The sequence below is a fragment of the Lycium barbarum genome, chromosome 1 (assembly GCF_019175385.1).
Source record: "Lycium barbarum isolate Lr01 chromosome 1, ASM1917538v2, whole genome shotgun sequence".
Lineage (NCBI taxonomy): Eukaryota > Viridiplantae > Streptophyta > Magnoliopsida > Solanales > Solanaceae > Lycium > Lycium barbarum.
The window spans coordinates 35,221,622-35,244,334 of NC_083337.1; the positions used below are offsets into that span (position 1 = coordinate 35,221,622).

The 22,713-nt window shown below is 38.9% G+C and overlaps 2 protein-coding genes across 2 annotated transcripts; one reads left to right on the forward strand and one right to left on the reverse strand.

Annotated features, from left to right (window-relative positions):
- Nucleotides 1-13,928: 13,928 nt before the first annotated feature.
- LOC132611123 (uncharacterized mitochondrial protein AtMg00810-like) lies at nucleotides 13,929-17,176 on the reverse strand. Its single transcript, XM_060325533.1, has 3 exons — nucleotides 17,083-17,176; nucleotides 14,295-14,459; nucleotides 13,929-14,230 (listed from the first exon to the last, which is right to left on the reverse strand). The coding sequence occupies exons 1-3, from the start codon at nucleotides 17,174-17,176 to the stop codon at nucleotides 13,929-13,931; spliced, it is 561 nt and encodes a 186-aa protein (XP_060181516.1).
- A 386-nt stretch (nucleotides 17,177-17,562) lies between these two features.
- On the forward strand, nucleotides 17,563-18,006 carry LOC132611132 (glycine-rich cell wall structural protein-like). The gene has a single exon (XM_060325539.1). It carries the CDS (start codon nucleotides 17,563-17,565, stop codon nucleotides 18,004-18,006), a length of 444 nt encoding a protein of 147 aa, XP_060181522.1.
- Nucleotides 18,007-22,713: the final 4,707 nt, after the last annotated feature.

Consider the following 22,713-nt stretch of genomic DNA (forward strand, 5'->3'; position numbering starts at 1 on the left):
ACCATGAGCCATTTTGTGAATTTTCCTCTTTACCCCTGACCTTCCTCAATATTTCCATACTACTAATGTTCATAAATAATATTCATAACCAACTTGTACATTAAAATAATTTTGGAAGATGGTCATTCCCTTAACTTACCACGACTACTTTGAAATATCCGAACGTACAAAATATGGGATATAACAACATGTTTTTCATCTTTTTCTAGTTTTGATATATTTTTATGGTTGTCACAACGATGAAGGGTGTTCTTTTTGCAGATATGCCTCCAAAGAATCTAGTCAAGTAGGGTGGTGGTCCTAAAAAAGGACGAGGTCAGGGATAATCGACCCTTACTCATAGAGATGAACCCTTCAATTCTGAACGTCAAGAGGTGGTACCAATGACTACAAAGATAGCACGGACCACCACTCCTCGTGCAGCATCACCTGCCCCAAACTCCTCCCAGTCTGAAGAGGGGGAGTCATCCTCCACATCCGCTAGTGCTAGCGAAGCAGCAACAGAGCAACAAGACGCTCCTGAACTGAAGTCAGATGAGGAACAAGAGCGGATGCGCCTATAGAAAAGGGAGATAGTTGCAATCCGATTTCCTTATGATGGGTGCAGAAAGTACTAAATAATGGGGGAAACTACAGTCGCCGGGGGTAACCCGAGGAGAAATATTCAACAAGAGGAACAAATCAGTATGAGCGGATTAGAGAGTTACCCTCGGATTATTGATCTCATCCAGCACTATCATCTAGAGGCATTCACACAGCCTCCAGGGGATTATTGCCTGACCATGGTTAGAAAATTCTATGCTACCTACAGAGTGCTGCTACAGCAGCGGCACAAGAACAAGAGAGCTTTGAAAGTTGCCCCTCCGTTAGATACAGTGTATGTTCGGGGTGTACATGTTAATATCTCAGCCCGCACAATCAACAGGTTTTATTTTAGGGATGACTTCATTGAGCCAGCCACAGTGGAATGTGATGATAAGTTTGAAAGAAGAGCGGAGCAATCTGTGAGAGAATGTTACACCCCGTATCGTCGAAGAGCACTTATTAAATTTGAAACATAAGTACGTTGAGTTAGGATTAGGTAAAACCACTTTGGAATATAAGGAGCAAGCATTATTAAGTATAGTTAATGAGTGAAGGACTTGGCATGGCATGAAGAATGATTATGAGGAGGACGATTAGTAGTCCGAAGGATTAAAATGGGTTACATTCGAGGTTTAGTAAGAGCAAGGTCTATTGGGGGATTCAGGGAAAGTCGACAAATGAGTTCTGTTGTAGATTATTATATAAGAGTGGTGAGCGGAAACCCAAAGAGGCTGATAACCGAGTATTTATAAGTAACGGCGACGAAGGTGTGTTCGCTACCATCGGGAATCTGGAAATCTAGGACGGAAAGTAGTCATACATACAGATGAAAGGTGAATATTGAGAATTAAAAAGACCAAAATAGTAATTGTGTAGTCGGAAGAGTAAGAGACCCTTTCTAATTCGGAGGGAGATGCGTTACGAGAACGTTTTGGAATTTGTCAAGACTTCAACTTGCTTTAGATTATGTGGTGAAGGTCATGCGGTGAGGTGGATACGATTATACCAGCATTAACGCACCGGATTTCATCAGAGTTTTAAGGTTAAGCGTGCTGGGGTGAGAGAAATACTAGGATGGGTGACCCCCTGGGAAGTGTACAAAAGTCCTATAAATTCAGATATAAGACATGAATGAGAAGCTAGAGTAGCCTAAGGGAAATTAGAGTATGCGGAGTGGTTGGAGTCCTTAATAGGTATCGTAGGACGAGGCAGACTAGACCGGTGAAGAGAAAGAATGTGCATCACAGCTCTAGAATGAGGGTGAGTTTGAATAGCGTTTGGAAATATTTTGTAAGCGAGATGGTAGTAATTATATATACGTATGCATATGATATCCCATACGTGGCTATATCAGTGGGTATGTGTATCCCGGAAACCAACGTTGCGGTATATGGAAGGCATTAATCGAACAAGGTAATAAAGTTCAAGTGACAAAAGAACGTTACCAGGTAAGCTGATTTACCTTCATTACCAGATAGGTTTGGAGAGTTCTAATGCAATGACATTTGGAAAAGAAAGAAAGTGAATGTATGGAAGGTAAGGACATCAAAATGTCAAAAGTGAGAAATACGAGTGAGTGGAGCCTCCAAGAGAGACGACGGGCAAAGCACGAGACTATTTGGAAAAACATAATTCGAAGGTAGGCTTGTGAAAGGGATAAAGTGTGATAGTACGGAACAAAAGAGGAATGTGTGGGGTTAGAGAATAGGCTTCGATAAGTGGGGCTAAAAGGATAGTGACCACAACGAGGAATGCGAAGTAAGAGAAAGAATGCTTAGGCCTTGCGACGATGTTAAGAGATTTCCAGCCCTTGAAAGGTATACCAATGGGTTGGTCGAAGGAAGAGGAGAGCATTTAGGAGTAAAGTAACTGGAAATCTTTAACCATGGGAGTAAGAAGGATACTTTAATGAGTTGGCGGTAGGAAACCGATTACTCATCAAGGAAAGAACGAGGATGATGAGTCAACACAATTGATTAGAAAATTAATGACATTGATTAAGAATTCATGTGAAGACCGAGAGATTCGATCGTAGAGGAAATGAATGAAATGTAAGGAACGTTCATGGAAGACCACCCGGCCGTAGCATCAAAATGATAGATAAAGGTTCGATGAACGAGGATAGAGATAAAGGTTCAATGAACGAGGATAGAGATAAAGGTTCGATGAACGAGGATAGAGAGGGTGTAAACTGTGAGAATTCTGTGCTGAGAGCAAAAGTAGCAGGACACTCGAAAAACTTGGATGCACAGCTGCAACACAAACGTGTAGTTAAGAAGGATTATGAGTAAGTAAGCTAAGCGGGTGAAAGGACTAGTAGTGGATGGAAGGGTATGGAAATGTTTTAAAAAAAATAGAGGTGCGAAAAGACGGGAAAAAAAAGGCATCGAAATTGGATCTAACCCTTATAAGTATTCCGATTGGATACGAGACTGTAACTAGCAAGAGGATAGACAAGTCAGACCATACGATGACGGAACCCCAGCCCTAAGAAGATCGTGAAAGGCGGCAGATAATTATCGAAGACGACGGCTACTCAAAGGCTATGGGTGTATAAGGACCTCCTTAATAAAGGGGGAAGAGCATACTAGACTTGAAAGGAACGGTGACGTTTCAAGCTCCAGAAAAGGAAATTTATTAGCTCAGGGCCAGAGTTCGAGGCGTATTGGCATATCGGGAAGGTAACGGAAAGAAGTAGAAATAAATTGACAATAAGTGTACCATGAGGCAGACATAGGGAGAAAGTATGGAAGATAACTCAAGAGAGCACTCTATGCCAAGATGAACTACGATATTTTTAGACCATGATTTGAATCCCTCGTATCGGGAAAAAATTGCGCCGTACCTAAGCGTGCAGTGACATGCCCTAAAGGGTAATGAAAAGAACAAGAAAGGTCTCTAAGCTAAATTCACAAAGGGTGTTAGAGAGGATGACCAACCCCAAAGACACTTGGGGTGACAATGACAATTGTAATAAAAGGAACAACGATTGGTAGTTTGGAAATTATTGAAGGAAAGAAAGAACGCTGCTCCTATGAATGGAAATAAAAGAGTTCACCGGATATTAGAAAAAATAGTTCGTGGGCCACTAATTATACTGAACATAAAAGCATATGCTATGCAATTATATGAACCGTCAACGTGAAGCTATGCGCAACTACAATTGTAAGAAGGCCACACCGGAAAACAAACAAGGAATAACGACTGACAAAACGGTCGCTGATACAAGGAAATCGAAGATAAGTATACTTGTATTGCAAGAAAGTCATAATAGAAGAATTGTCGTAGTCCTATGCTTCTGGGATTGTATTGATAGATGTGAGGGAAGAAAGTAAGGAAAAAGTTGTAGCAGGAGCTCAAAAATATTGCGAGCTATGAATTAGTTGAACTCGGATTATAAGTTGGCCATAAGTGTAACTGGACTGCGAAGGATAACAAATGGCAAAGAAGCATTATGTATATATGTATTTCGGATAATGATATAACTGGCCTTAGAAAGGAACATAACCATTAGGTTCACTAGCGACACAGTTATGCGGGGTAAACATTTGGAATGTAAGGGTAAAAGAGATGGCGACAAGGAGGTAAGGATTAGAAAGCCTTACTAATGGACTACAAAAAATCGGTACAGTGTATATCTAAGATCAACGGGTACAAAAAGGATAGACCGAGATGGCACCCAAGGAGTAAACGCAAAGAGGGCACCGTAAAGGGGGAAATGTAGCTGCCCACTAACAAGGAAACAAGGAGCGAGAAAAAAAAAGAGTACTTACAGGACGATGGATAGTTATGGCACGGCAAGTCAAGACTACCATAATGGAGTAAGAACAAGAGCGAGATGCTAGTTAATTTCTGATCATGTACATGAGGACAGAGAAGTGAAAGAAGACGACTGAAGGCAATAGAAGAGTTAAGAAAGAATGAGAAAAGATTGACCCAAGTTATAGTTTAAGCAAATGGTAAGCGGACCCTAAAGGAAAAATAATTTTTCTAACGAATCAAACATGGTGTTGTGGGTTGTAAACTACAACATTCGAGGACGAATGTTTTTAAGGGGGAAAGGATGTTACACCCCGTATCTTCGAAGAGCACTTATCAAATTTGAAACATAAGTACGTTGAGTTAGGATTAAGTAAAACCACTTTGGAATATAAGGAGCAAGCATTATTAAGTATAGTTAATGAGTGAAGGATGTATATAAGGTATACCGGAGTGTTTTATAAGGAAATGAGTGGAAGAAATGAAGTAGTACGACTTCGGAGAAAGGCTGGGTAATGTTTTGTGTGAAAATTTTGGTCCAACTTGGGGGACACATATCCATTAGAATATGAAGTGTTTTAAGGTAAAACAAAAGCCTAAAATGAAGTTCGTCGAGTCTAGTTTCCAACACAACAAACCGCTCGTCAATTGGACTTCGGAGTAGAGAATTATAGACGTTACAACTTCAGCTGACAGAGAGCAGAAACGCGTGCTACAGTACTGCTACAGTACAGAGAGAGGGGGATCACAAAGGGAGCAATTTTCAAGCGAGGAGTATTAATCGAAGCTCGGATAAACGCATGGATGTGATTCTAGTATGGTTTTGCGGTGGATTCAAGGTAGATATTGAAGATATCTCTATTTTAACAATAATAAGGTATGAATCTCCTATTATTAATGTTAATTTTGGTTTATTAACGGAGATAAAGTCGTTAAATAATTGTATAGCGAGTTGGTTGGTTGTGAAAATTGGGAAAACATCGTGTGGGATGTTTTATGGTACATATTGGTGTTGGAAATGATGTGATTGTCGTTGTTGTTGTTGTTGTTGGTTGCTGAATTATAATTTCGGGCTAGGTATATAAACAGGGGAGATGCTGCCGAAATTTCAGCAGATTCCAGAAAGAGTTAGTTTGAGGGCTTAAGACAGGCCTATGAAGATGAGTCTAATAATAGTATAAAATTTATTGAATACTGATTTACGAGCCTAGGAGGCTAAGCGTTGAATAGTTAGAGTTAAGGCGACCAAAAAGGTATGTTAAGGCTAGTCCCCTTCTTTCAAAGGCATGATTCTTATGTTGTGATTCCACATACGTTTCCATAACCTTCTTATTTCCAAGAGTTAGAAACTCATAATTCTTAAAAACTTCCTATGATACTAAAGATGAGATGTTTTCCATAATGTCTTTATCCTCAAAAGTTAAAGTTTCATGATTCCAAGAGTTTCTTATAACGCTAAAGATGAGTATGCTTTATAAGGATAAAGAAGATGAGATGTTTTCTATGATGCGCATGATGACGATGATTTTGATTCTAGAAGTTCCAAAGCTTATGATTTTAATGCTATTATGAGATTATCGAATTTATTTCATGATTTCCTTGAATTGCTCATTGTTGTTGGTCTCACCTCATGAATTGTTCCTTCGAGGTGAGATATATCGATGATGATTATTCCATAATATAAATCGGAGGTTACCGACCTTACGTCACTCCGATAGAGTTGTAGCTTTCACTTGGGCTCTCATGCATGCTATATAATTATGTATGTATTTTAATAACACCGTGCCTACATGGTCGGGCAGTATAACACCGCGCCGTCCAATAGGCGGCCGGGCAGACACACCACTGCAGTGGGCAGTTTATGATTACCCCGGACGCGTGAGGCCTGGACGCGGGCTAATGATGATCACACCGTGCCTAAATGGCCGAGTAGCATTACACCGTACCTATATGGTCGGGCAGTTTACTTGTAAATATTTATATGTTGCTTTAAAAGGTAAAGTTAGCATGCATGATATCCGCCTTAAGAGGCAAACAGAGGCACAGGTTATTTCCTTACTCTATGCTATGCTTTACGTCTCTTACCATGATCTTATGGTATTACTCATGCCTTGCATACTCAGTACATTACTCGTACTGAAGTCCCTTCTTGTGGACGCTGCGTTCATGCCACGCAGGTGTATACAGATGAGTAGAGGGTATTGCTAGAAGATGTTCCAGCTGGATTGGCGAGCTCCATTTCCTTCCGGAGTGTTGCCGAGTCAGAGTATCTATGTTATGGTATATTGATTTATGTTAGAGACTTTGCAGACAGAGTCACGTATATAGCATGTCAGTCTTGCAAGCGGCTCTGCAAGCCAATGTATCATTATGTATTATGTTACAAATTTCATATGATTACAGATTTTACTTCATTTGAGAAAGACGAAACGAATGTTTTTAAAAAGCTTTCATTATGCATTTCATTTCGTGGTTTAAGAGTCCAGTGAGATTATGAATATAACGAGAACCAGCTGGTTCGCTCGGCTCTAAGTAAAGGGTCGGATGCCCATCATGCCCTATTAGGGCTGGGGTGTGACAGAGAATGTTTGCGACAATGATGGCTCGAGGTCCGGCGGACAAGGCACCATGGGTGAGTAACTTGTCTGCCAAGATACATAAAGCTGATATCAACTTGAAAGCTAAATTCTGGTGGAATTTCGTCATATATCTCATTGTGCCTACGGACACGCCGGATAGAGCAGTGGTTATGGCTGCAATGCTATCCAGGTACCCGATGAACTTGGGTGAGTTGACCAGTAGAGCCATTCGGGCACGGGTACCACAAGGGGTGACAACTTTGATATTCCCGTGCTTTATCACACAGTTATGCAGGATGGCCCAGGTGAGACACATTGATCCATTCGCAGCCACTCTCCCAGCAACGAAGGTGTGTGACATCACACGGAGTAGGGATGAGACACTCCGTACATCTCATACCACCAGTACTTCACTGCTAGACTTTTCGGATGAGCAGACTGAGCATGTTATAGATTCAGTGTCACAGGGCACAGTTGATCTAGGCACTGAGGGCCCTTCCACAGCAGCTGCCTCCACACCATCTGTAGCTGATGCTACCACTTCTTCAGAGGAACTACCTCGGCCTGCTATCCCATCTTCAGCTCCTATTCCTCCTTCAGCCGCAGCATCAGCCTCTGAGGATATCTTTGTCCTCAACAGGGCGAACTTCAGAGAGTTTGCTATCAAGGCAGTGCGAGCTGATGAGCAGGTGACCCAGATATTACAGCAGTTGGGTAGGCTTGTTCGTAAAGAGATTGCACCAGAGTTGGAGCCTCTTCAGGAGGCTATGGAGAGGCATCACTCTAGGGTGAATGCTAGACTTGACGGTTTAGAGAGGCGGATACTCACTATTGAGAAGAAGGGTGAGAGTGGTACTTCTGGAGATGGGCAGACCGAGCTTGCACAACTCAGAGCTGAGGTCAAGGCCCTTCGTGCGCGAGAGGAGGTTATTGTGGATGATCCGATACCACCTGCGCTAGTCGCCAACATTTCAGATTTGATCAAAGTAGTTGACTTGGTGACTGAGGTCGAGACTATGGAAAGTCTCAAGAGAAAGAGGACTGAGACATTGGATGATGATGATGATGATGATGGTGATGGTGATGATGATGATGATGATGATGAGGATAATGGGGATGAGGAAACCCGAGTTTCAGATGAGTATTCGTCGGTCGCGCCTAGACACGAGGTTCACCGGAGCATCTTCCAGACCAGTGCTATTCGAGCACCAGTCAGGCCGATTACGATAGCTCCTCAGGACCTGCGGCCATAGGGCCAGTCAGCTCCACCTCTTGGGTCCACTGAGCCAGCAGTAGAGAGAGTTTCCATTCGTAATGATGCGGAGGAGACACCTCAGCAACAACAGCGGGATTAGAGCATCTCAGGTCGGCCCCTTCACCATGGGATGATGGTATGATTTTGATGCATTAGGGACAATGCATCCTCTTTTTGCTGGGGGTGGGGTAACTTGATGTATCTTGTAGTGTATATATGTGTTAAATCTTACTTATAGTAATTGTGACTTTAGTGGTTGTTGCATTTTGAACTTATGGCATGAATTTTGAGAACAAATTGGAATGAAAAGGATATTTTTGAACTGGGAAATGAATTGATTTGAAATTGACCCCTCCGAAATTTTATTGTCTATCATTAGTTGTAATGAATTGACATGTATGGTTTTTTTGTGACATCATAGATATTAGAGTGTGTATGGGTTGAGTGTTCAAATCCTTATGCCATTGTGCATGTGAGAACTTCTTGTGTTCATTGTTGGCATATGTGGATCTAGAACTTGCCTGGTAAGTTGTGCTATATTGGTTAGGATAGTTGGTTGTGAAGTGATCATAGGCTTTCTTTGTAAATAGTTACTTTAGCCTTAAAAAGCCCAAACCCCGTTCTATATGAATATCAATAGTTCCCCCTTTTGAGCCTTTGACCCATTTTTCTCGATTAGCTGTAACAAACCTTTGCCCCTCTTCATGAATTAATTCCATTTTTGCACCCGTTCCCTCCTTGATGCTACGAGAGAAAAGAGGCAAATCGCCTAAGTTGGGGGTGGCATATTTGTGAAGTAGAGACTAAGAGCCTAAAGCTGGGGGTGTGTGAGTTACATAGTCGAGAACTAGATGTGATAGCAAAAAAAAAAAAAAATCTAATAATTGTCTCATAGAAAGATTGTAAATTCTAGTAGGAATCAAATTACATCATAGTCATAAGTTGAAGAATTAATCATGAATAGAATGGGCGTGCAAAAAGTGAGAATGTGTAGTGTCGAGGAGGATGAGTCACTGATTCCCAAATAAGTATCCTACCCATCCCCGAGCCTACATTACAACCCAAGAACAAGTCCTATAGTGATCACAGCTGAACCATTCGAAAGTGTTAGGCATTGAAATTAAGGGCAAGCATATGGTATCTGCACTTGTATATCATGAACTTCTTTGTGAGCGTGAGTGCTTTCTATTCTCATTTATCCTTGTCCCGGTTCTTATCTTAAAATTGTGTGTGGGACATTCTCTGATCTAAATGAGGGCATAATGGTGAATACTCGCACGCATAAATGCTTATGATAATGTGATGTCATTGATTGAAGCGTCATAGTCAATTCTAATAAGTTATTATGAAAGAACTTTGTTTTGAAATGAGAAAAGAGGGAGTTGATGTGAAAATGCACATGCCGGTAGTGACGAACAAATACCATTGTAGTTACTTGTACTTTATTTTTAGTATAGTTGTAGTTTTTATTTTGTAGTTGTTTTGTCTGACTTGCTTAAGGACAAGCAAAGATCCTAAGTTGGGGGTGTTGATGTGCCGCGAATTTGTGGCACACTCGACGCCTTTTTACTATGAATTTTGGTTGTTTTCAAGTAAGTCTGGTTCATTTAAATGTGTTTTTGTTGTGTTTTAGGAAGACGATGGCCCAAAGCAAAAACAAAGAACAAAGGAAAAATTGCCCGAAAATGAAGATTCGACAGTCCGTTGATCAATCGACGGGCCGTCTTTTGAAGCGTCGATAAGTTCAATTTTCCAGTGATGGCCTAAGTTGAAGAGGACAAAGGACGAAGCCATCGATGAAGCGTCGACCTGATCGACGTTTCATCGTTTGTATCGTCAAACAGATTTGTCTACCAGAAGAGAGAAAGACGGAAGAATCAACGGAGTGTCGAACTGGTCGACGGCACCGTCGAATGGACCATAAAATTGAAGAAACAAAAGATGAAGGCATCAATGGACTGTCGAACTGATCGACGGTCCGTCGATCTTGCTACAGGGGCAGTTTTGCCAATTGATGATGTGCGTTTTTGGAGCCTATTTAAAGAACATTTTAGGTTTTTATGGACAACTAGACATTTTCCACATTTTTGTATTAGTTCCATTGGTGGGTGAGCATTGAATATACCACTTTTGGAGCTTAGTGAAGACAAAAAGATTTCATTTCCACCATCTTTATTATACTTTGTAAGCTTTATGTCTCTATTATTGCTTACTACTTTTGTGACCAATATGTGTGAGTAGTTTCTTTAATCAAAGTTGTTGACCCAAATGATGGGTGTTATGTAATGGGTGTCTAATATTGCATATATATATATATATATATATATATATATATATATATATATATATATATATATATATATATATATATATATATATATATATAATGGGTTGTGATGTGTTTTATTATTTCTCATATTCATTGTTAGTTAGTGGTTGCAAACACTTATGCACAAACCCTAGTTTTATTTGGAAAGATGAACTAGGGTTTGAGTTGAAATAATATAATAAGGACTCGGGGCGCTAACTCTCGTTTGATGAACTCACTTAGGGATAAGATGAGTTCTACTTGGGATATTTAATCGGTTGTACTTGCAACTTTTCTATATTTGGGAAAATCATGAAAAGAAATACTTTCTAACTATTGGAAAATATTAGGAAGTGCATTAGAGATTAAGTGCATACAAAACCACTACCCATTAGAAATATATCATATTGATACCCATAGCATAACATCTAATCACAGCGGGGAAACACAACTTTGGTTCTTTTAATCCAAACAAACTCCAAATACTTCAAAATAGCGAATACAAACCAAAATCCTTTTTCTACACTAGTCGGAATAGAACTAAAGTCTTTAGAGATTAGTAAAATATATGACTGGTATTTATTTCACGCTTTATTCCCTGTGGGATTCGACCCCAACCTAATTGGGTTATTATATTTGACACCGACCGCCTTACACCATAATTTAGGTATAATTTGAGCGCATCAGTGGTCCTCTAGAATTAGATCTAAATTTCACTCTTATTACTACAGGAAATACCAGTCGCTATACAAAATAAAAAGATTCTGGACAAACATCTAGCCTAATGTAAGTTTAATAGCAATCATTCGAACCCGACAAATTATTCTTTCCTATATGATTCTTTTGCTTCCATTATGTTACATTCTTAGTTGAGAAAGTTTTTTTTTCTTGATCAGTCCATTCTTTATGGAAACAATTACCTTCAAGTAATGATAGGTTTGCCTCATCCCTTTACCGTCAATTTTCACATTCCCTCACCAAAAGATCGATGCATATAGATTTTGCATAGAACATGGTAAAACATTTGCGTCCTCACATTTTATCCTTTATGTGCTATTTGCACCTTGCTCAATTATGTACGAGTGCATGGCCTTCTTAACATTCACATTTTCTGCGACATTCTTCTTCTGAGTTGGGCCGTAAATGTCGAACATTTAGTTCTGCATAGTATCGGTGGTCTCAAAATTGTTCTATAGAACTTATGTTTCTTATATAATTGTTCTGTTTTTGTTAGGTAGCTTTTTATCCTGCAGCACTCCAATATTACTCCTTTATTATCGTCACCATGTTATAGTTTAAGTGTTACTTCTTCGGCTATCGTATAATCTCTTGGAAATTAATCCAATATATATGGATTATTTGCATTTATGCACTACAATCTCGTCTATCAACTTTCACCTTTATCCTTTTAATGGGTGCAACCTTGTAGTGCACATATTTTGTCTTAATTCTATTAGCCCTAAAATCGTTATCGTTTGATTGTTTCTCCATAGTTTTGTACGTTTGGTTAATTTTCAATCGCCAATTAAAATAACAACACAACCATGCCTCAAGCTAAAACAAGTCGAAGTCAGTTATATGAATCTTCACCGTTTATGTTGCTCTATTTAAGCTCTGTTAGCCAATATTATACAAGTTTAGTTTTGTAATATTAGAAGTTCTATAATTTTTTAACATGCATATATATAACTGGCAGACTCGAAGACTCTTAGCGACACTGGACATAAAGTAAATGCACCAACATGAAAAATTTGATCCTAACTAATTTGTATCACCAATATAAATCTCTCTTCCATTTTGCCCTATTGTTATCTATATCCACATATGTCCCTAGAGATTGTAGGTCCATAGAGATAATACTCTTCCATGTGATATTTTCGGTGCCCACTTGCATGTATTTGATGGTGTGGAGTCATCCGAAGCTCCATTTTGCGCTTTATATTTTTTATATCACTAGGCGATGAGGACTCGCTTATTGGTGGTTAGATCGTTAGGTTTGGTCACGACCTTTAGTTGTCATGACAAAAAGATTTCAAGTTTATCACGACCCAAGTCGCGAGCCCTATTAGGCTCCATTTTTTCATGTTATTTTGACCTCCAAAATAAAGAGTAGAAGCTATTTTGAAATATCATTAGTAAAAGGAAACGAAAAAACAAATTCCAGTGGAGACGAAAATACTAGGTGATTTCTTCTCATCTGTCTTAGCCTTAGTGCACAGAGTTATTTGGTACCTATTGCTGGTGAGAGGTAGTAGGTATCCCATGGAATTAGTCGAGGTGTGCGCAAGCTAGCCAGGACATCACAATTATATATGTATATATGTGTGTGTGTGTGTCTATATATATCCTTTTACAAAATTCTCAAGCAACTTTGCTTCGAATCTCTCTTAAAGTAAAAATAAAATTATTGAAGAAAATATTCAAATTAATTTAAAATTTAATTTTTGTGTGTGAGTATCTATATATATATATATATATATCCTTTTACAAAATTCTCAAGCAACTTTTCTTCGAATCTCTCTTAAAGTAAAAATAAAATTATTGAAGAAAATATTCAAATTAATTTAAAATTTAAAAACCAACAAACTACAATTAAAAAAAAAAACAAAGCCAACAACCTACAAATACAAAAAAATAGAAATTATGACGTTTTTACATAACATCTTAGAAGTGATGCATCTTCTCCTCTCTTGTGATTTCTTTCCATTTATTTGGAAGTGAAAGAAAATTGTTACCGGTAATTCCAAACTCATTCGACAATTTTTCGGTGAACAACCTGTTAACATTTTTTTGGAGGAATGACCTTCATCGGTCTCCTTGTACCAACTCAATAACCACCTTCAATGCTTTTTCCTCTAGTTTTCCACGTTGCGTGATTATTCCCTCAAGCTAATGGGATTAAATAGTTGTTACAGAGAATGTAAATAAGGAAATAATATTACACAATCTCTCAATTTCCTAATTGTAGGGATTTGGGGATATTCCCATATCTACACTATCATTACGGGGATATAGGATATTCTCATATCTACACTCCCCCTCAAGCTGGAGCATATAAGTCATATGTTCCTAGCTTGCCACAAATATAGTCAATTCTAGATCCTCGGAGTGATTTTTTTGTGACTATATTTGCCAGTTGATCTTTTGAGTTGACAAAACTCGTCGCGATTTATCTAGACTCAATCTTCTCTCAAATAAAGTGACAATCTATCTTAATGTGATTCATTCTTTCATAAAACACAACATTAGAAGCGCTATGTAGTGCAACTTGATCATCACAAATCAATTTCATCGGTTCAACTTCCCTCATCTTCAATTCTTGGAGAACTTGTCTGAACCATATAAGCTCACACGTAGCCAATGCCATAGCTCGACACTCCGCCTTTGCGTTTGATCTAGCCACAACATCTTGCTTTTTACTTTTCCAGGATATTAGATTGCCTCAAATTAGAACACAATAATCTGAAGTGGACTGCCTATCAGAAGGAGATCCTGCCCAATCTGCATCAGAATACCCAACAATGTGGGTGTGTCTCTTGTCTTCATACAATAAGCCTTGTCCTAGAGAGCTTTTGATATATCGCAGAATGCTAACTGTATTCCAGTGACTATCACAAGGTGATTGCAGAAACTGGCTAATTCCACTAACAACAAATGACATGTCTGGTCGTGTAATCATACGATAATTGAGTTTGCCAATAAGTCTGCAATATCTGCTAGGATCTTTTAGAGGCTCCCACTGTCCTGGAATAAACTTAGAATTTAGATCCATTGGAGTGTCCACATGTTTGCAATTCAACATACCAACGTCTTCCAAAATGTCTTAAGGCATATTTCCTTTGTGTAATAGCAATGCCATTGCCAGACTGTGCCACTTCAATGCCTAGAAAGTATTTTAGCCTGCCCAAATCCTCAGTCTGAAAATGACTTGAAAGGTGTTGTTTGAGTTGAGCAATGCCTTCATGATCATCACCTGTGATAACAATATCATCAGCATAAACAATTAAAAAGGTAGTTTGCTATGTGATGAATGCCTATAGAATATTTGAGTGATCAACTTCTATTTAGATCATTCCAAAATGTTGGACAACAGCTTAATTGAAACTGGCCAAACCATGCATTAGGAGACTGCTTGAGACCATAAAGGGACTGACGAAGTCTATCAACTAGTTTATAATTAGATAATATAGATATGAGATATGGGAACATCCCCAAATCCCTACAATTAGGCAATTAGGAGATTGTGTAATATTCTTTCCTTGTTTACATTCTCTGTAACAACTATTTAGTCCCATTAGCTTGAGGGATTAATCAAGCAACCAATTCCCAAATTCTCTTCTATTTTCCTTCTAATTTCTTATGGTATCAGAGCAGGCTGGGATCGAATCTCACCGCCACTCATTATCAAAAAGTATTTCCACGTGTTTGGTCCATGAAAAAAAAATCAGGCCCTCACGTGAGGGGGCATGTTGATAATATAATAGAGTATTAAAGGTGTTTACTCTCTAATAGCTTAAGTTTTTGGATGAGATGGTCACACAGTTCAACCGGACAAAAATTTAAATATAGATAAACTCACATATAAAGTTATTTTTCATTATTGTCTAAAGTTAACGGTCGACCATATATATTACCTAAACTAACTTTTAATTTATATTTAAAGATCTTTTTGTGAAAAGTTTCAAACGATGTACATTAAAAAAAAGTATAATTAGAAAATATCACATGTATTATAGGAATATGTCCATTCGACCCATTTGGTGGGAAGTTACTTGAATAATTGTCTCTGAATGACTAGTTTGTCGAAAGCCACGTCCTCCTAGTGTCATGAGTTTATAGAAATCTACCAAGGTATAAGGGAGATAGTCTTAACTTTTCCTATCAAATGTAAGGTAGAAATACATAGTAAAAGTACATGAAATAAAAAGAAACGAGAACTGATCTTTTTGAGCCCAAGAGTTCCAAGGGAAACTGCCTTAAATTATCCTATCAAAATTAAGATGCAAATGTAAATACTCTTCTTTTTCCAAGTTATACAATGAATATTTACTGCATTAAGCTTTATTTTGGCTGCAAATAACCATAACAATTAAGATAAAAAATAAAAAATAACATCTCAAAATTAATGAAAAACATAAGCCAAAATTCTTCAATCCTTTACAATAAAAATTTAGGGAGACAAGAATGTGGGAAATTTATAAGGGAAAGGATAAAATGATTCCTCATCAAGTCTTGTGGTATTTTCCTTGAAGTCAAGACAATAAAGGTAATTTATGTCTAAAAAATCAAGTATGGACATGAGGTGGCGTAAAGATAAACATTTGGAAAGGCAAATGGGTTATGATTCTTAAGCTCGGCAAGAGTTTGACAAGAATCATCGGTGATATGCATGAGAACATGTAAAAAATTGAATTGGCCTTGCAACTGATGGTTTTAATTCATGGAAAATGAGCCCATCTTGTAGTACGTCGCCTGTCAGTTTAGTTCTGTATAATCTTTCACTACTTACTCCTAGTCCTCTGAGAGCCCATCAAAGATGCCTAAATAATACTTCCTCCGTTTCAGCTTTACCAGTTTCAAAAAATAAAATAAAATAAAAAATACTTCCTCCGTATCATTTTATGTGACCCTGTGTTGCTGGGCATGAAATTAAGAAAGAAATGAATACTTTTGGAACTTGTAGTTTAAACAAAATATAACATTTATGTGGCTATAAGATTTTTAAAACTTGTGGTCTTAGACATACCATAACATTTGTGACCATAAAATTTGTCATTAAGGGCGCAATAAAAAGTTTAAGTTACAACAACAACAACAGCCCCAGTGTAATCCCACAAGTTGGATCTAAGGAATGTAGGATGTACGCAGACTTTACCTCTACCTTTGTTGGGCAGACAGGTTGTTTACGGTAGACCATCGGCTCAAAAGAAGTGTAATCAAAGCAAGATTGGAAAGAAAATAACGACAGTAAAATAGCAATATGAAAAAGCAAGTGAAGCAACGGGTAGTAGTAAAAAGTGAAGAAAAAAAGTTTAAGCTAGATTGTTTCCAAATTTAGAAAGAGATCCTTAGGGTCGCATAAGCTGGAATGGAAGGAGTAGTACATTAGAAAATTTTATATAATTTAACTTGTATAATACTTGTAAATTTTATAATGTTCAGCTATATAAACTATTTTTGAACATATAATATTTCATATGAATCAGGTAACTTATATGATGGAGCACTGAGGAGTACATGACATGTCCTATATGCAATAAAAACACATCTTCACACAAGTTAAGAAGTAAAAAATGTTACATGGGTCACCGTCGGGGAGAAGTAAGAAATTTGATGGGAAAGTAGGAAAAACGTCGACGCAAAAAGAGCTTTTTGGAATGATACAACAATTGGATTTTTCAGTAGTAATTGGTAGATTATGTAAATATTTAGTCAAAGAATATTTTGTAAATCTCCTATTTTAGGTTTGTATACGTTAGCATCAATTAGTCAAATTAGTTCCTAATTTGTAGCCTAATATTACGTTGTAAATGTTGTATATTAACCAACTCAATCAATGAGAATACGGAATTAATCTCTTTCATGGTATCAGATACTTGGGTTTCTCTTCCTTCTCTCCACCTTCATCTTCCGCTGCCCTAGTCTCCTTCTCCCTCCTCTGTTTTTCCGTCCATTTTCCTTGCCTTCCATCAATGGCAGACACCAAGTTCCACCCTGCTTTGGCTGTCTCCAACATCAAGAATCACATTCCGATCACTCTTGAGATGGAAACGGATCATTATTCGGCTTGGGCTGAATTATTCAAGCTTCATGCCCGGTCTCACCGTGTCCTTTCCCACATTCTGCCAACCGGAAAGGAGAAGGCTCCTTCCACCGACGAAGAAAAGGAGTTGTGGTCCACCTTGGATGCCACGGTACTTCAATGGGTGTATGCAACCATCTCCACTAACTTATTGCATACAATCATCGAAGAAGATATCTCGGCAAAGGAGGCCTGGGATCGCCTCCGTAATCTCTTTCAAGACAACAAGAACTCCCGTGTCGTTGCCTTGGAACACGACTTCTCTCATGTCAAGATGCGGGATTTTCCAAACGCTTCGGCGTATTGTCAACGACTCAAGACCCTGGCCCATCAACTCAAGAGCGTGGGGACTCCGGTAACCGACAACCGCCTCGTTCTTCAACTGGTGGCTGGCCTCACCGAGGCGTACAAGAACGTGGGCACTCATATCCGTCAAAGTAAGCCCCTTCCACCATTCTCCGAAGCTCGCTCGAGTCTGTGCCTTGAGGAAAAGGCGTTAGCTGAAAGGAATGATGACTCGCCGGCGGCTATGGTGGCCGCTTCCCACCGTGAGTTTGATGACTCTGCTTCTCTTGACAATTCGAGTCATTCTCACCATATTCGGGGCAAAAATAACCACAAAAATCGTGGTTCTGGCGGCGGGAAAAAGAACGGCGGTGGCCGTGGTTCTGGCGGCGGTGGTGGCAACCATCGCGGTGGTGGTCGTAGCTCTGGTTAGACGCAGCAGGTACCGGTGCAGCAGCAGTGGCAGAATCCTCCTTCACCTTGGCCATGGGGATGGATGCCTCACTGGGCTCCCCCTTGCCCATATCCAACAACACAATGGGCTCATCCACCTTCTGGCCCAACAAGGATGATGGCCCAACCAGGGATCTTGGGATCAAGACCACAGCAGCAGGCGTATGCAGCAGCAGGTCCAACAACACAGTGGGCTCCAACTGACATTAAATCCGCTTTGCACACAATGATTTTGAGCCAACCCGGCCCCAATTAGTATATGGATACCGGCGCCACATCCCATATGACGTCCACGAACGGTACTCTCTCGTCTTATTTTAATTTGAGCAATCATAATACTGGTATTGTTATTGGTAATGGTAATTCAATTCTAATTTGTGGTTGCGGTCATGCTAAATTGTCTCCCCCGAACCCTCCATTATTTTTAAAAAATGTCCTTCATGCTCCAAAACTCATAAAGAATTTAATATCGGTTCGTAAATTTACTACTGATAACTCTGTAAGTGTTGAATTTGATCCTTATGGGTTTTCTCTGAAGGATTTCCAGACAGGGACGGCTCTCATGAGATGTGATAGTAGGGGTAATCTTTATCCATTATCCACCATAAAAAATACCACAAATTCACCATCAACTTTTGCTACCTTGTCTTCTACACTATGGCATGATCGTTTGGGTCACCCGGGAGCTTCTATTTTGGATTTTCTTAAGCACAATAAAAACATTGAATGTAATAGTTCTAGTTCATCTAGTATTTGTCATTGTTGCGTGCTTGGTAAACATGTTAAGTTGCCTTTTGCTAGTTCTATTTCCGAAACTTTATTTCCTTTTGACATTATTCATAGTGATTTGTGGACTTCTCCCATTTTGAGTTCTATGGGGCATCGTTATTACGTTCTTTTTTTGGATGATTTTACCAAATATTTGTGGACCTTCCCTTTGGCTAGAAAATCTGATGTTTACTCAAAATTCTTAGCTTTTAAGACCCACGTTCATACTCAATTTGAACGACCTATCAAGAATGTCCAATGTGATAAAGGGAGGGAATATGATAATGGTCAATTCGGAAAATTTTGTGAGTCCAATGGGATGTCTTTTCGTCTTTCGTTTCCTTATACATCCTCTCAAAATGGGAAAGCCGAAAGAAAAATTCGTTCAATAAATAATGTCATCCGGACTCTTCTTGCTCATGCCTCCATTCCTCCATCTTTTTGGCATCATGCATTGCAAATGGCGACTTATCTCCTTAATATCTTACTAAGCAAGTTATTGGGTCAAAAATCACCTTTAGAAGTCCTTTACCAACGGAAACCGTCTTATTCTCATCTCCGGGTCTTTGGGTGTTTATGTTATCCCCTCTTTCTGTCTACTACTATTCACAAGTTGCAACCTCGGTCAACACCTTGTGTATTTTTGGGATATCCACCAAACCATCGTGGCTACAAATGTTTTGATTTATCCTCAAATAAAATCATTATTTGACGTCACGTTTTATTTGATGAGACTCAATTTCCGTTCTCTAAAATCCACACTCAAACTGCCACCACTTATGACTTCCTTGATGATGGCCTCTCCCCTTACTTGGTCCATCATCTCACAAACGGCCCAACACCACAGCCTTGTTCTCAACCAACGCTGCCCAGTGTTATTTCGCCTGGTCTGGGCCAACAACCCACGCCACTCTCTGATGGGCCGCCTGCTAATCAGGCCCACGCAGACTCTTGCTCACCTAGGCAGCAGCATGCATCTTCCTCTGGCCCAACCCGCGAATCTGGCCCAACAGCCTGCCCCCAGCCCACACAACTCACCCATTCCTCCTCCCGTCCAGCAACCCAATACCCAACCAGTCATGGTTACTCGTAGTCAGTGCGGGGTTTTTAAGCCCAAGCGCCCATTTAATCTACATACAACGGTTACGAAGTCCCCCATACCTCGTAAACCGTTGGATGCGCTACGTGACCCGAATTGGAAATTGTCCATGGATGATGAATATGATGCTTTTATTAAAAATAAGACGTGGGATTTGGTACCCTGTTCACCTAATGTGAATGTTATTCGTTCTATGTGGATTTTTACTCATAAAGAAAAGTTTAATGGTGATTTTGAGAGGCATAAAGCCCGTCTTGTAGGTGATGGCAAAACATAGCAGGTTGGCATTGATTGTGGTGAGACTTTCAGTCCGGTAGTGATGCCAGCAACTATCCGCACTGTCTTAAGTCTATCTCTATCTAAGCATTGGCCCATTCATCAGTTGGATGTCAAAAATGCATTTCTTTATGGCGAGCTCAAGGAGACAGTGTATATGCATCAGCCAATGGGTTTTAGAGACCCATCTCATCCTGATTATGTGTGTTTGTTGCGCAAGTCCTTATATGGGCTTAAGCAAGCACCGAGAGCTTGGTATAAAAGATTTGCTGATTTTGTTTCTTCCATTGGTTTTGCTAATAGCAGGTCTGACCACTCTTTGTTCATCTACCGCAAGGGGCACGACATGGCTTACATTTTACTATATGTGGATGATATTATTCTTACTGCTTCTTCAGATGCTCTCCACCGTTAATTATGGCTCTTCTTGGCTCGGAATTTGCTATGAAGGACTTAGGTCCTTTGAATTATTTTCTTGGCATTGATGTGACTCGTCACAAGGGTGGCATGTTTCTTTCACAACGAAATTATGCTGAGGAAATTATTGAACGTGCAGGAATGCCATCTTGTAAGCCTTCTTCTACTCCGGTTGACACTAAACCGAAGGTCAGTGCTTCTTCTGGCAATCCTTGTGAGGATACAACTCATTTCTGGAGTCTTACAGGTGCTCTTCAGTATCTTACTTTCACTCGACCGGATATTTCTTATGCCGTACAGCAGATTTGTCTCCATATGCATGCTCCACGAGATACGCATATGCTTGCTCTTAAACGGATTATTCGGTATATTCAGGGTACTCTTGATCATGGTTTGCATCTCTACCCATCTTCAGTTACTGATTTGGTTTCCTATACTGATGCTGATTGGGGGGATGTCCTGACACACGAAGTTCAACGTCAGGTTATTGCGTGTTTTTGGGAGATAATTTGATATCTTGGTCATCCAAGCGCCAACGTACTCTATCCCGCTCAAGTGCGGAAGAAGAATATAGGGGGGTTGCTAATGTTGTTTCTGAATCATGCTGGATACGTAACCTTCTCTTGGAACTACATTGTCCGGTCCGTAAGGCTAATTTGGTCTATTGTGATAATGTAAGTGCCATTTATCTTTCAGGAAATCCAGTTCAACATCAGCGCACCAAGCACATTGAAATGGATATCCATTTTGTTCGTGAGAAGGTGGTGCGCGGACACGTTCGTGTCCTTCATGTTCCGTCCCGATATCAGATCGCCGACATTTTCACTAAAGGACTGCCACAGGTCTTGTTTGAAGATTTTCGGAACATTCTAAGCGTTCGTAAACCTCCCGTTTCAACTGCGGGGGTGTGATAGATTATGTAAATATTTAGTCAAAGAATATTTTGTAAATCTCCTATTTTAGGTTAGTATACGTTAGCATCAATTAGTCAAATTAGTTCCTAATTTGTAGCCTAATATTACGTTGTAAATGTTGTATATTAACCAACTCAATCAATGAGAATAATCACGGAATTAATCTCTTTCAGTAATAGATGAGGAAAACACTCAAATAAAATATATGTTGTTCTAAAGAGTTGAATTAAGTGAGGAATGTATTTTATATGAATTACCATATTGGAAGAGTTTGAAGTTGCAGCATAATTTAGATGTCATATACATAAAAAGAATGTTATGAGGATGTTTTGGGGACATTATTAAATATTGACGGAAAACTAAGGACACAGATAAATTATTAAAAGATCTTAAAGATATAAGCATAAGAAAAAAACTACGGTTGCAACAAATGGTTCCAGTTATATGATGTCATTTGTTTGTTATGATATGTTAAAAAAGGAAACAAATTATGTATTTTTACAGTTTTTCAAATTTCCTAATGGTTATGCTTCAAAATCTTGCCATGTATAAGTGTAATTGATTGTACATAACTGGACTAAAAAGTCATGGCTGTCATGTCCTGTTACAACCAATGTTGTCTATTGATAGTTAGAAATTTGTAAGAAGAAATGATAGTCATTACATTTTAGTCAAGTTGCCTTATCATCATCATTCATGAGATTTTGAAGTATAAACATTAGGAAATTTAACAGATTTTAAAATGCACAATTTTCTTTATAACACATTGTAACAAGCAAGTGACATCGTATATCTAAAACGATTTGTTGCAGCTGTAGTTCATTTCTTATGTCCATATCCTTAAAGATCTTTTCCTGCTTTATATGTGTCCTTAGTTTCTCATTAATATTCAAAATTATCCCCAAAGCATTCTTATAAATATTTTTTTTCTATGTGCATGACATCTAAATTATGCCGCCAACTTCAAACTCTTCCAGTATGTTACTTAAATAAGATATTTTCTTCACTTAATTCGATTCTTTAGAATGGTGTTTATTTATGTGGGTGTTCTTCGGATCTATTAGTTTTGAGAAAATCTAATCGTTGTAATATATCATTTTCTGGAAGCTCTTTTGGTTTCAATTTTTTTTACTTATTCCACTAATTCCTTACTACCTGTAACTGTATTGTAAAGGATTTAAGCACCTATCATAGGCTGGAAAGTCATCTGTGG